This window comes from Scyliorhinus canicula, chromosome 8 (genome assembly GCF_902713615.1).
Source record: "Scyliorhinus canicula chromosome 8, sScyCan1.1, whole genome shotgun sequence".
Lineage (NCBI taxonomy): Eukaryota > Metazoa > Chordata > Chondrichthyes > Carcharhiniformes > Scyliorhinidae > Scyliorhinus > Scyliorhinus canicula.
This window is the reverse complement of record NC_052153.1, coordinates 195,142,238-195,156,221: the sequence shown is the minus strand read 5'-3', so window position 1 is coordinate 195,156,221 and position 13,984 is coordinate 195,142,238. Positions and strand designations below refer to the sequence as shown.

The 13,984-nt window shown below is 54.1% G+C and overlaps 1 protein-coding gene across 1 annotated transcript in view; it reads right to left on the bottom strand.

The window, feature by feature from the left end:
- Positions 1-7,428: 7,428 nt before the first annotated feature.
- Positions 7,429-13,984, bottom strand: part of LOC119970789 (prostaglandin E2 receptor EP4 subtype-like) — a 12,867-nt gene continuing 6,311 nt past the window's right edge. Inside the window, exon 2 of the mRNA XM_038805962.1 lies at positions 7,429-8,070. Within this exon, the coding sequence (XP_038661890.1) occupies positions 7,537-8,070 (534 nt within the window). The 3' untranslated portion in view covers positions 7,429-7,536. The remainder of the gene's footprint in view (positions 8,071-13,984) is intronic.

The following is a 13,984-nucleotide window of genomic DNA, read 5'->3' as shown; positions in this document are numbered from 1 at the left end:
TCCTTCCTCTAGTGATTCCTGAAAGATCATCACTAATGCCTCCACAATTTCCTCAGCTATCTCTTTTAGAACCCTGGGGTGTAGTCCATCCGGTCCAGGTGACTTATCCACCTTCAGACCTTTCAGTTTCCCCAGAACCTTCTCCTTAGTAATGGTCACTGCACTCACCTCTGCCCCCTGGTTCTCCTGGAGCTCTGGCATCCCATTGGTGTCTTCCACCGTGAAGAGTGATGCAAAGTAACTATTCAGTTCCTCTGCCATTTCTTTGTTTCCTACTATTACTGCTCCAGCCACATTTTCCAGTGGTCCAATGTCTATTTTTTGCCTCTCTTACCTTTTCCTATTCCTATCTTCCTTTATATTACCAACTGCCTTGCACTCATACTTCACTTCTCCCCCCTTATTGTTTTTTTTGTTGTCCTCTGCTCGCTTTTAATAATAAGTTGCCCAGGTAACTGTCCCCTCCCTGATGCCCCACAAGGTCCACATCTCACTCCAGCTCAGGCACTCAGAGGCAAAGTTGCCGAAGCAGCAGTCACTTTCCTCATATATTATCCAGGATTTCTGTGCGTTCTGCAGGATTCCCACATGCAGTAGTCACAGCACACCCACCTGCCGTGCCATTACTGCCCAACCTTATTTATTTCATTAGTCAATGAGTTAATAATTGACATAGATAAAGTAACAGGAAGATATACTCACCCAGCTTAGAGCCAAAGAACGAAATGCACCAACAACTGGAGGCTGAAAAATTAGAAAAATGGCCACCGTTCCCTCTGTCCCAAAATCCCAGTTTCTCACTCAGTCTGCGTCTCGCTCAGTCTGCGTCTCCCTCAGGCTGAGCCTCGCTCAGTCTGCGCCTCCCTCAGTCTGCGTCTCGCTCAGTCTGCGCCTCCCTCAGTCTGCGTCTCCCTCAGTCTGCGTCTCGCTCAGTCTGCGTCTCCCTCAGTCTGCGTCTCCCTCAGTCTGCGCCTCCCTCAGTCTGCGCCTCGCTCAGTCTGCGCCTCGCTCAGTCTGCGCCTCCCTCAGTCTGCGTCTCCCTCGGTCTGCGTCTCGCTCGGTCTGCGCCTCATTCAGTCTGCGCCTTCCTCAGTCTGCGCCTCCCTCAGTCTGCGTCTCGCTCAGTCTGCGCCTCCCTCAGTCTGCGTCTCGCTCAGTCTGCGTCTCGCTCAGTCTGCGTCTCGCTCAGTCTGCGTCTCGCTCAGTCTGCGCCTCGCTCAGTCTGCGTCGCGCTCAGTCTGCGCCTCCCTCAGTCTGCGCCTCCCTCAGTCTGCGGCTCGCTCAGTCTGCGCCTCGCTCAGTCTGCGTCGCGCTCAGTCTGCGCCTCCCTCAGTCTGCGCCTCCCTCAGTCTGCGTCTCGCTCAGTCTGCGCCTCCCTCAGTCTGCGCCTCGCTCAGTCTGCGTCACGCTCAGTCTGCGCCTCGCTCAGTCTGCGCCTCCCTCAGTCTGCGCCTCCCTCAGTCTGCGCCTCGCTCAGTCTGCGCCTCCCTCAGTCTGCGTCTCGCTCAGTCTGCGCCTCCCTCAGTCTGCGCCTCCCTCGGTCTGCGCCTCCCTCGGTCTGCGCCTCCCTCGGTCTGCGCCTCCATCGGTCTGCGCCTCCCTCAGTCTGCGCCTCCCTCAGTCTGCGCCTCCCTCAGTCTGCGTCTCCCTCAGTCTGCGCCTCGCTCAGTCTGCGCCTCCCTCAGTCTGCGCCTCGCTCAGTCTGCGCCTCCCTCAGCCTGCGCCTCCCTCAGCCTGCGTCTCCCTCAGCCTGCGTCTCCCTCAGTCTGCGTCTCCCTCAGTCTGCGCCTCCCTCAGTCTGCGCCTCCCTCAGTCTGCGCCTCGCTCAGTCTGCGCCTCGCTCAGTCTGCGCCTCGCTCAGTCTGCGCCTCGCTCAGTCTGCGCCTCCCTCAGTCTGCGCCTCGCTCAGTCTGCGCCTCCCTCAGTCTGCGCCTCGCTCAGTCTGCGCCTCGCTCAGTCTGAGTCTCGCTCAGTCTGCGCCTCGCTCAGTCTGCGCCTCGCTCAGTCTGCGCCTCGCTCAGTCTGCGCCTCCCTCAGCCTGCGTCTCCCTCAGTCTGCGCCTCGCTCAGTCTGCGCCTCGCTCAGTCTGAGTCTCGCTCAGTCTGAGTCTCGCTCAGTCTGCGCCTCGCTCAGTCTGCGCCTCGCTCAGTCTGCGCCTCCCTCAGTCTGCGCCTCCCTCAGTCTGCGTCTCCCCTAGTCTATACCTTGGTCAGCTATAGACTCAATAATCGCCTGCCCCTTTCTGGCACAGGATGTGCAGGTTAGGTCGGTTGCTGGTGCTAAATTACCCCTTCGTGACCAAGGATTGGGGGGATGGAGAGGGTGAGTTGGCATGGGTGAGGGAGCTCCTTTGGAGCATTGGTGCAGACTCAATGGGCCAAATGGCCTCCTTCTGCATTGATGGATTCTATGATAACAATATATAGTGTCTTTTGAAAAAAATGTACAATACCTTAAGACACATTTCCATCTACTGATCTGAGTTGATCAAGTGCAGAGGGAGCTTTACTCTGTATCTAACCCCGTGCTGTACCTGTCCTGGGAGTGTTTGATGGGGACAATGTAGAGGGAGCTTTACTCTGTATCTAACCCCGTGCTGTACCTGTCCTGGGAGTGTTTGATGGGGACAGTGTAGAGGGAGCTTTACTCTGTATCTAACCCCGTGCTGTACCTGTCCTGGGAGTGTTTGATGGGGACAGTGTAGAGGGAGCTTTACTCTGTATCTAACCCCGTGCTGTACCTGTCCTGGGAGTGTTTGATGGGGACAGTGTAGAGGGAGCTTTACTCTGTATCTAACCCCGTGCTGTACCTGTCCTGGGAGTGTTTGATGGGGACAGTGTAGAGGGAGCTTAACTCTGTATCTAACCCCGTGCTGTACCTGTCCTGGGAGTGTTTGATGGGGACAGTGTAGAGGGAGCTTTACCCTGTATCTAACCCCGTGCTATACCTGTCCTGGGAGTGTTTGATGGGGACAGTGTAGAGGGAGCTTTACTCTGTATCTAACCCCGTGCTGTACCTGTCCTGGGAGTGTTTGATGGGGACGGTGTAGAGGGAGCTTTACTCTGTATCTAACTCCGTGCTGTACCTGTCCTGGGAGTGTTTGATGGGGACAGTGCAGAGGGAGCTTTACTCTGTATCTAACCCCGTGCTGTACCTGTCCTGGGAGTGTTTGATGGGGACAATGTAGAGGGAGCTTTACTCTGTATCTAACCCCGTGCTGTACCTGTCCTGGGAGTGTTTGATGGGGACAGTGTAGAGGGAGCTTTACTCTGTATCTAACCCCGTGCTGTACCTGTCCTGGGAGTGTTTGATGGGGACAGTGTAGAGGGAGCTTTACTCTGTATCTAACCCCGTGCTGTATCTGTCCTGGGAGTGTTTGAAGGGGACAGTGTAGAGGGAGCTTTACTCTGTATCTAACCCCGTGCTGTACCTGTCCTGGGAGTGTTTGATGGGGACAGTGTAGAGGGAGCTTTACTCTGTATCTAACCCCGTGCTGTACCTGTCCTGGGAGTGTTTGATGGGGACGGTGTAGAGGGAGCTTTACTCTGTATCTAACCCCGTGCTGTACCTGTCCTGGGAGTGTTTGATGGGGACAGTGTAGAGTAGGAGTGGGCAAACTACGGCCCGCGGGCCGCATGCGGCCCACCAAAGGTCTTTATGCGGCCCACCAAGATCAAGTCATATAAAAAAATAAACATTTTTTTTTTTTAATTTTAAGGTTAATGGGGGGGGTGCTGTTGGGTTATTGGTATAGGGTGGATACGTTGACTTGAGTAGGGTGATCATTGCTCGGCACAACATGTGTTTCATGTGAAGTTTCTACTTTTAAATATTAATTAATAAAAATTAATTGCTTTTTTTCTTTTAACTGAGTTACTTTCTTTTTCAAATAAATGTGTTTCATGTAAAGTTTCTACTTAAAAATATTAATTAATAAAAATTAATTGCTTTTTTTTTCTTTAAAAACCTTTTATTTTGCCTATTTTAAATATGAATTATTTTACTTAATATACTATGCGGCCCTTTAAAATTGTGAATTTCTGAATGTGGCCCTTGCACGGAAATGTTTGCCCACCCCTGGTGTAGAGGGAGCTTTACTCTGTATCTAACACCGTGCTGTACCTGTCCTGGGAGTGTTTGATGGGGACAGTGTAGAGGGAGCTTTACTCTGTATCTAACCCCGTGCTGTACCTGTCCTGGGAGTGTTTGATGGGGACAGTGTGGAGGGAGCTTTACTCTGTATCTAACGCCGTGCTGTACCTGTCCTGGGAGTGTTTGATGGGGACAGTGTGGAGGGAGCTTTACTCTGTATCTAACCCCGTGCTGTACCTGTCCTGGGAGTGTTTGATGGGGACAGTGTAGAGGGAGGTTTACTCTGTATCTAACCCCATGCTGTACCTGTCCTGGAAGTGTTTGATGGGGACAATGTAGAGGGAGCTTTACTCTGTATCTAACCCCGTGCTGTACCTGTCCTGGGAGTGTTTGATGGGGACAGTGTAGAGGGAGCTTTACTCTGTATCTAACCCCGTGCTGTACCTGTCCTGGGAGTGTTTGATGGGGACAGTGTAGAGGGAGCTTTACTCTGTATCTAACCCCGTGCTGTACCTGTCCTGGGAGTGTTTGATGGGGACAGTGTAGAGGGAGCTTTACTCTGTATCTTACCCCGTCCTGTATCTTTCCTGGGAGTGTTTTATGTAGTAGTGTAGATGTTTGGATTTGTTTATTGTCACGTGTACCGAGGTACAGTGAAAAGCATTTTTCTGCAAGCAGCTCAACAGATTATTTAGTACATGAAAATAAAACAAAAAAATAAATAATAGTGCAACTCAAGGTACTCAATATAAATAATAAACACTGGCATCGGTTGAAGCATGCAGGGTTGGACTATTAATCAGGTCAGTCCATAAGAGGGTCATTTAGGAGTCTGGTGACAGTGGGGAAGAAGCTGGTTTTGAGTCTGTTCGTGCGTGTTCTCAGACTTCTGTATCTCCTGCCCGATGGAAGAAGTTGGAAGAGTGAGTAAGCCGGGTGGGAGGGATCCTTGATTATGTTGCCCGCTTTGGCCAGGCAGCGGGAGGTGTAGATAGATACAGCTTTACACTGTATATAGCCCCGTGTTGTAACTGCCCTGGGAGTGTTTGATGGGGACAGTGTAGAGGGAGCTTTACTCTGTATCTAGCCCCGTGCTGTACCTGTCCTGGGAGTGTTTGATGGGAACAGTGTGGAATATGTTATGAGACCGTTGCTGGATTTTTAAAATCCTCAATTGCTAACCATGCTTTTGGATTTGATCAAAGAATTTAAAATAAAGCACATTTTCAAATTGTATTTAATAATTCAAGGAATGAGCACAATTACAGAAACAAACCACATCACTGGTTACACTGAAACCTTCTCACGGAGAAGAATGGAACAACATCTTACCAATAATACATAAACACAATATTTACACTCCTGAACCCCTGTAGACAGTGACCCAAACCACAGTTACTTTGAATCAATCCCCTTGGTAACACACAGTCCAGACCGCACACTCCCCTGGGTAACGCACAGTCCAATCCCACACTCCCCTGGGTAACACACAGTCCAGACCGCACACTCCCCTGGGTAACAGACAGTCCAGATCCCACACTCCCCTGGGTAACACACAGTCCAGATCCCACACTCCCCTGGGTAACACACAGTCCAATCCCACACTCCCCTGGGTAACACACAGTCCAATCCCACACTCCCCTGGGTAACACACAGTCCAGATCCCACACTCCCCTGGGTAACACACAGTCCAGACCCCACACTCCCCTGGGTAACACACAGTCCAGATCCCACACTCCCCTGGGTAACACACAGTCCAGATCCCACACTCCCCTGGGTAACACAGTCCAGATTCCACACTCCCCTGGGTAACACACAGTCCAGACCCCACACTCCCCTGGGTAACACACAGTCCAGACCGCACACTCCCCTGGGTAACACACAGTCCAGATCCCACACTCCCCTGGGTAACACAGTCCAATCCCACACTCCCCTGGGTAATACACAGTCCAGACCCCACACTCCCCTGGGTAACACACAGTCCAGATCCCACACTCCCCTGGGTAACACACAGTCCAGATCCCACACTCCCCTGGGTAACACACAGTCCAGACCCCACACTCCCCTGGGTAACACAGTCCAGACCGCACACTCCCCTGGGTAACACACAGTCCAGATCCCACACTCGCCTGGGTAACACACAGTCCAATCCCACACTCCCCTGGGTAACACACAGTCCAGATCCCACACTCCCCTGGGTAACACAGTCCAATCCCACACTCCCCTGGGTAATACACAGTCCAGACCCCACACTCCCCTGGGTAACACACAGTCCAGATCCCACACTCCCCTGGGTAACACACAGTCCAGACCCCACACTCCCCTGGGTAACACACAGTCCAGACCCCACACTCCCCTGGGTAACACACAGTCCAGACCCCACACTCCCCTGGGTAACACACAGTCCAGATCCCACACTCCCCTGGGTAACACACAGTCCAGATCCCACACTCCCCTGGGTAACACACAGTCCAATCCCACACTCCCCTGGGTAACACACAGTCCAGACCGCACACTCCCCTGGGTAACACACAGTCCAAATTCCACACTCCCCTGGGTAACACACAGTCCAGACCCCACACTCCCCTGGGTAACACACAGTCCAGATCCCACACTCCCCTGGGTAACAGACAGTCCAGATCCCACACTCCCCTGGGTAACACAGTCCAATCCCACACTCCCCTGGGTAATACACAGTCCAGACCCCACACTCCCCTGGGTAACACACAGTCCAGATCCCACACTCCCCTGGGTAACACACAGTCCAGACCCCACACTCCCCTGGGTAACACACAGTCCAGACCCCACACTCCCCTGGGTAACACACAGTCCAGACCCCACACTCCCCTGGGTAACACACAGTCCAGATCCCACACTCCCCTGGGTAACACACAGTCCAGATCCCACACTCCCCTGGGTAACACACAGTCCAATCCCACACTCCCCTGGGTAACACACAGTCCAGATACCACACTCCCCTGGGTAACACAGTCCAATCCCACACTCCCCTGGGTAACACACAGTCCAGACCGCACACTCCCCTGGGTAACGCACAGTCCAGACCCCACACTCCCCTGGGTAACACACAGTCCAGACCGCACACTCCCCTGGGTAACGCACAGTCCAGACCCCACACTCCCCTGGGTAACACACAGTCCAGACCGCACACTCCCCTGGGTAACACACAGTCCAGACCCCACACTCCCCTGGGTAACACACAGTCCAGACCCCACACTCCCCTGGGTAACACACAGTCCAGACCCCACACTCCCCTGGGTAACACACAGTCCAGACCCCACACTCCCCTGGGTAACACACAGTCCAGACCCCACACTCCCCTGGGTAACACACAGTCCAGACCCCACACTCCCCTGGGTAACACACAGTCCAGACCCCACACTCCCCTGGGTAACACACAGTCGCTTCTGTGCTGCTGCCACAGGTTTAGATACATTTCTCAGCCACCCCAGTTTGCTCGTTGGTGAACGTGACTCGTAAGGAGCTGTCAACATTGGTGTTGGCCACTGGCATCTTTTCCTGTGTGGAGTCCCCTCCTTGCAGGAGCCCACCGTGCTGCTGGAGCTGGTGGCCGCATTGTGGTTGCTTCAGGCCGACCTGCGTTCCCAGAGGCCCCGGCAACACTTCCATCAGTTCCCGGTTACTGAGCAGAGTTTGTGAGGTGTTGCCCTCTGCCATCTCTTTGCAGATGAAGGAGGGAGATTGGCTGGAGGCGGCAGAGGAGCGACGGGGCCCCAGGTGCCGAAGGCCTCTGCTGGTGTGACGGGCTTGTCCCCCCAGCTTACAGAACAGACACTTGATCTTCTCCAACAGTTTAATGAGGACTGCCTTGCGCAGCAAGATGTAGATCCAAGGGTCCAGGATTGGATTAACCGCCGCAATGCGAATAGCCATGAGGTCAGGGTTGGAATAGTCCATTGTCACGTTTGGACGGTACAGCTGATTAACAAACACCCTCACCTTAAAAAAAAAAGAGAAATATGTCAGCAAAGTCAAAACTAACCAGACAGCCTATCCAGCCTGTCATTCAGTATGATCGTGGCCCATCTCAACTTCATCTCCATTTTCCTCCCCGCTCCCCAGAACTCGCTGTCTGAATCTGTCTCTCTCACTCTCAGACAGAACATTCCGGATCCTAACCACTCGCTGTGTGAATCTGTCTCACTCTCAGACAGAACATTCCGGATCCTAACCACTCGCTGTGTGAATCTGTCTCTCTCTCTCTCAGACAGAACATTCCGGATCCTAACCACTCGCTGTGTGAATCTGTCTCTCTCTCTCTCAGACAGAAGATTCCGGATCCTAACCACTCGCTGTGTGAATCTGTCTCTCTCTCTCTCAGACAGAACATTCCGGATCCTAACCACTCGCTGTGTGAATCTGTCTCTCTCAGACAGAACATTCCGGATCCTAACCACTCGCTGTGTGAATCTGTCTCTCTCTCAGACAGAACATTCCGGATCCTAACCACTCGCTGTGTGAATCTGTCTCTCTCTCAGACAGAACATCCCGGATCCTAACCACTCGCTGTGTGAATCTGTCTCTCTCACTCTCAGACAGAACATTCCGGATCCTAACCACTCGCTGTGTGAATCTGTCTCTCTCACTCTCAGACAGAACATTCCGGATCCTAACCACTCGCTGTGAGTTGGGAGAATTAATCTGGAACGCGAAGAGCGAATCTGGAGAGAATCTCCAGTGAATCGAGTGAATCTGGAGTGAATCTGGAGTGGGAAGCGAGTGAGACTGGGGATGGGATTCTCTGATCCTGAGGCTAAGTGTTAACGCCGCCATAAACGCCATTGCGTTTCACGACGGCGTCAATACACCCCCAGGAGCAGCGATTCCGAGCCCCTCAGTCGGCCAGCACGGCACTGGAGTGACCTGCGCCGCTCCAACTACTGATACCGGCATCGAATGGACACCGCCGGTCTGCGCATGCGCGCTGCGACCCGCCTGATTGCGCGCATACGCGGTGGCTTCCTTCTCCGCACCAGCCCTGACGCAACATGGCGTAGGGCGACAGTGGCCGGTGCGGAGCCAATGAGGCCCCCACCAGGAGAGGCCGTCTCGCCGATCGGTAGTCCCCAATCGCGAGCCACAGCGGAGGCCCCCCCCCCCCGAGGTTGGACAGTCCCCCCCCCCCCCCCCCCCTCAGGCCGCACCCAAAGGTTCCCGCCGGGTAAGCCCACACGTGGACCCTGCCGGCGGGACTCGGATTAGTTTTTGCGGCCACTCAGTCCGTCCCGGGCGGGGAATCGGCGGGAGGGCCGCACAGAGCGGCCCCCAACTTTCACCGCGCCGGCGCCAACGCCGCCAATTCTCCGCTCACCGGAGAATCGGCGGACCGGCATCGGGGCAGCGTTGCCCGATTCTCCGACCCGGCATGGGCTGAGAGAATGCCGCCCCTGGGGAAGGTGCAAACTCCACGCAGTCACCCCAGGCCGGAATTGAACCTGGGGCAGTGGAGCTGTGATGCAGCAGTGCTAACCACTGTGCCACCATGCCGCAGTAAGAATCATAGAATTTACAGTGCAGCAGGAGGCCATTCGGCCCATCGAGTCTGCACCGGTCCTTGGAAAGAGCACCCTACCCAAGGTTAACACCTCCACCCTATCCCCGTAACCCAGTAACCCCTCTGAACCTTTTTGGTCACTAATGGGCAATTAATCACGGCCAATCCACCTAACCTGCACAGAGCAAACCCACGGAGAGAACGTGCAAACTCCGCACCGTCACCGGAGGCTGGAATTGAACCTGGGACCCTGGAGCTGTGGGGCAGCAGTGCTAACCACTGCACCACCGTGAACCTGGAGTGTGAATCGAGTGAGTATGGAGTGTGAATTTAGTGAGTCTAGAGTGTGAAGCGAGAGAGTCTGCTGTGTGAATCTGATCACTTTGAGGTTAGAGCCACTGGGGGGCAATATTGCTCCACTATTCCTGTCTGTTTATGCTGGGAGTTGCGATTGGACCCTGCTGTCTGGCGAGACCAGTTTGTGGCTCCGTACAGTCAGTCACAGGAGCTGCCCCGCCTGCAGACAATCAAAACAATGTCAAGCCCTGAGTGTTCAAAGCCTGCGTTAAAAAGCAGGATAGCCAAGACGATTAATAGAGGTCCAGATCAGGTCCGATCAAACTGGCTCAGGGGGCTGAAATATCTCCCAGACAGCGAAAAATCAAATCAGCGTCATCCCCACCAAGCTACCTGGCACTGACGCATCCGTCTGTTGTCGTATTGGTAGAAGTGACCACCACACAGGCCACAGCAGAGGATTACAATATCGCCCTGGTTAGCCAGGACTTTCAGCTAATCTGACCTGGGGAGACTTTGCTCCTCTGGTTTTGATCCTGCCCCTCTCTCTCTGCCAACTATCTGTGGCTGAAACGTTTCCCCATGGCGTCACAGTGGATCCCGAGATAAGTTTCTGAACACAGATCTATGCTGCCACTAACACAACCTATTTCCACTCTGTAACCGCGTGATTCACTCGTGCCTCAACACATCAGCAGGGGCTGGTTTAGCACACTGGGCTAAATCGCTGGCTTTGAAAGCAGACCCAGGCAGGCCAGCAGCGCGGTTCGATTCCCGTACCAGCCTCCCCGAACAGGCGCCGGAATGTGGCGACTAGGGGCTTTTCACAGTAACTTCATTTGAAGCCTACTTGTGACAACAAGCGATTTTCATTTCATTTCATCAGCCTTTGTTACCTCTAGCCTCAGCGATTAGAACACACTCCTTCCCCAAGGCTATTTTGGATGTGCAATGAACGCCCGCCTCGCATACCCACATCCCGTAAATGAAGCAAAAAAAAAAATTCAGCCTCCTTAAACCAAAATCTTCTGTCCGAGTCTTAACCCACAGCATGTCCCAGTCCCCCATCGCCCCTGTGCTCGCTGACACACACTCGCCCTTGTTGAAGCAACATCTTGATTTTAATATTCTCAAATTTCTTTTAAAATCCGGACATGGCCTCTCTCGGATCTAAGCGAGGAATCCAGAGAACTGGGATAACTTTTCAGGAAGGCAAATTGTAACGAATGGAGTGTGAGCGGGATTGGTGCTGGGAGCTCAGCGATTGACAATCTATAGAACGACTGTACTGTCACATTAACTGACAATACAGAGACAGGGAGGAGAGTAAGTTGTCGGGATAGAGATGGGTTAAGTGAGTTGCTAAGAAATTGGCAGATGGGATATAATGTGGGAAAATGAGAGATTTTTAAAAATAATCTTTATTGTCACAAGTAGGCTTACATTTAAAAAAAAAATTTAGAGTGCCCAATTCATTTTTTCCAATTAAGGGGCAATTTAGCATGGCCAATCCACCTACCCTGCACATTTTTGGGTTGTGGGGGTGAAACCCACGCAGACACGGGAGAATAAAATCCAGATTTTTACTGAATTAATTTCACCATTTGCCACGGTGGGATTCAAACCCACGACTCCAGTGACAATCGCACCACACCGCTGCCTCCAGACAAGTAAGCTTACATTAACACTGCAATGAAGTTATTGTGAAAAGCCCCTAGTCGCCACATTCCGGCGTCTGCTCCGGTACACGGAGGGAGAATTCAGAATGTCCAATTCACCTAACAGCACGTCTTTTGGGACTTGTGGGAGGAAACCGGAGCCCCCGGAGGAAACCCACGCAGACCCGGGGAGAACGTGCAGACTCCGCACAGACAGTGACCCAAGCCGGGAATCGAACCTGGGACCCGGCCAAGGCGACTGAAGAATGCTGAGGGACTGAGGGTGCAGAATGCTGAGGGATTGAGGGTGCAGAATGCTGAGGGACTGAGGGTGCAGAATGCTGAGGGACTGAGGGGGCAGAATGCTGAGGGACTGAGGGTGCAGAATGCTGAGGGACAGAGGGTGCAGAATGCTGAGGGACTGAGGGGGCAGACTGCTGAGGGACTGAGGGTGCAGAATGCTGAGGGACTGAGGGTGCAGAATGCTGAGGGACTGGGTGCAGAATGCTGAGGGACAGAGGGTGCAGAATGCCTAGGGACTGAGGGTGCAGAATGCTGAGGGACTGAGGGTGCAGAATGCTGAGGGACAGAGGGTGCAGAATGCTGAGGGACAGAGGGTGCAGAATGCTGAGGGAGTGAGGGTGCAGAATGCTGAGGGACTGAGGCAGAATGCTGAGGGACTGAGGGTGCAGAATGCTGAGGGACAGAGGGTGCAGAATGCTGAGGGACAGAGGGTGCAGATTGCTGAGGGACTGAGGGTGCAGAATGCTGAGGGACTGAGGGTGCAGAATGCTGAGGGAGTGAGGGTGCAGAATGCTGAGGGACTGAGGGTGCAGAATGCTGAGGGACTGAGGGGGCAGAATGCTGAGGGACTGAGGGTGCAGAATGCTGAGGGACTGAGGATGCAGAATGCTGAGGGAGTGAGGGTGCAGAATGCTGAGGGACTGAGGGGGCAGAATGCTGAGGGACTGAGGGTGCAGAATGCTGAGGGACAGAGGGTGCAGAAAGCTGAGGGACTGAGGGGGCAGAATGCTGAGGGACTGAGGGGGCAGAATGCTGAGGGACTGCAGAATGCTGAGGGACAGAGGGTGCAGAATGCTGAGGGACTGAGGGTGCAGAATGCTGAGGGACAGAGGGTGCAGAATGCTGAGGGACTGAGGGTGTAGAATGCTGAGGGACAGAGGGTGCAGAAAGCTGAGGGACTGAGGGGGCAGAATGCTGAGGGACAGAGGGTGCAGAATGCTGAGGGACTGAGGGGGCAGAATGCTGAGGGACTGAGGGTGCAGAATGCTGAGGGACAGAGGGTGCAGAATGCTGAGGGACAGAGGGTGCAGAATGCTGAGGGACTGAGGGTGCAGAATGCTGAGGGACTGAGGGTGCAGAATGCTGAGGGACTGAGGGTGCAGAATGCTGAGGGACAGAGGGTGCAGAATGCTGAGGGACTGAAGGTGCAGAATGCTGAGGGACAGAGGCAGAATGCTGAGGGACTGAGGGTGCAGAATGCTGAGGGACAGAGGGTGCAGAATGCTGAGGGACAGAGGGTGCAGAATGCTGAGGGACTGAGGGTGCAGAATGCTGAGGGACAGAGGGTGCAGAATGCTGAGGGACTGAGGCAGAATGCTGAGGGACTGAGGGTGCAGAATGCTGAGGGACTGAGGGGGCAGAATGCTGAGGGACTGAGGGGGCAGAATGCTGAGGGACTGAGGGTGCAGAATGCTGAGGTACTGAGGGTGCAGAATGCTGAGGGACTGAGGCAGAATGCTGAGGGACTGAGGGTGCAGAATGCTGAGGGACTGAGGGTGCAGAATGCTGAGGGTGCAGAATGCTGAGGGACTGAGGGTGCAGAATGCTGAGGGACTGAGGGGGCAGAATGCTGAGGGACTGAGGGTGCAGAATGCTGAGGGACTGAGGGTGCAGAATGCTGAGGGACTGAGGGGGCAGAATGCTGAGGGACTGAGGGTGCAGAATGCTGAGGGACTGAGGGTGCAGAATGCTGAGGGACTGAGGGGGCAGAATGCTGAGGGACTGAGGGGGCAGAATGCTGAGGGACTGAGGGGGCAGAATGCTGAGGGACTGAGGGGGCAGAATGCTGAGGGACTGAGGGTGCAGAATGCTGAGGGACTGAGGCAGAATGCTGAGGGACTGAGGGTGCAGAATGCTGAGGGACTGAGGGGGCAGAATGCTGAGGGACTGAGGGTGCAGAATGCTGAGGGACTGAGGGTGCAGAATGCTGAGGGACTGAGGGTGCAGAATGCTGAGGGGCAGAGGGTGCAGATTGCTGAGGGACAGAGGGTGCAGAATGCTGAGGGACAGAGGGTGCAGAATGCTGAGGGGCAGAGGGTGCAGATTGCTGAGGGACAGAGGGTGCAGAATGCTGAGGGACAGAGGGTGCAGAATGCTGAGG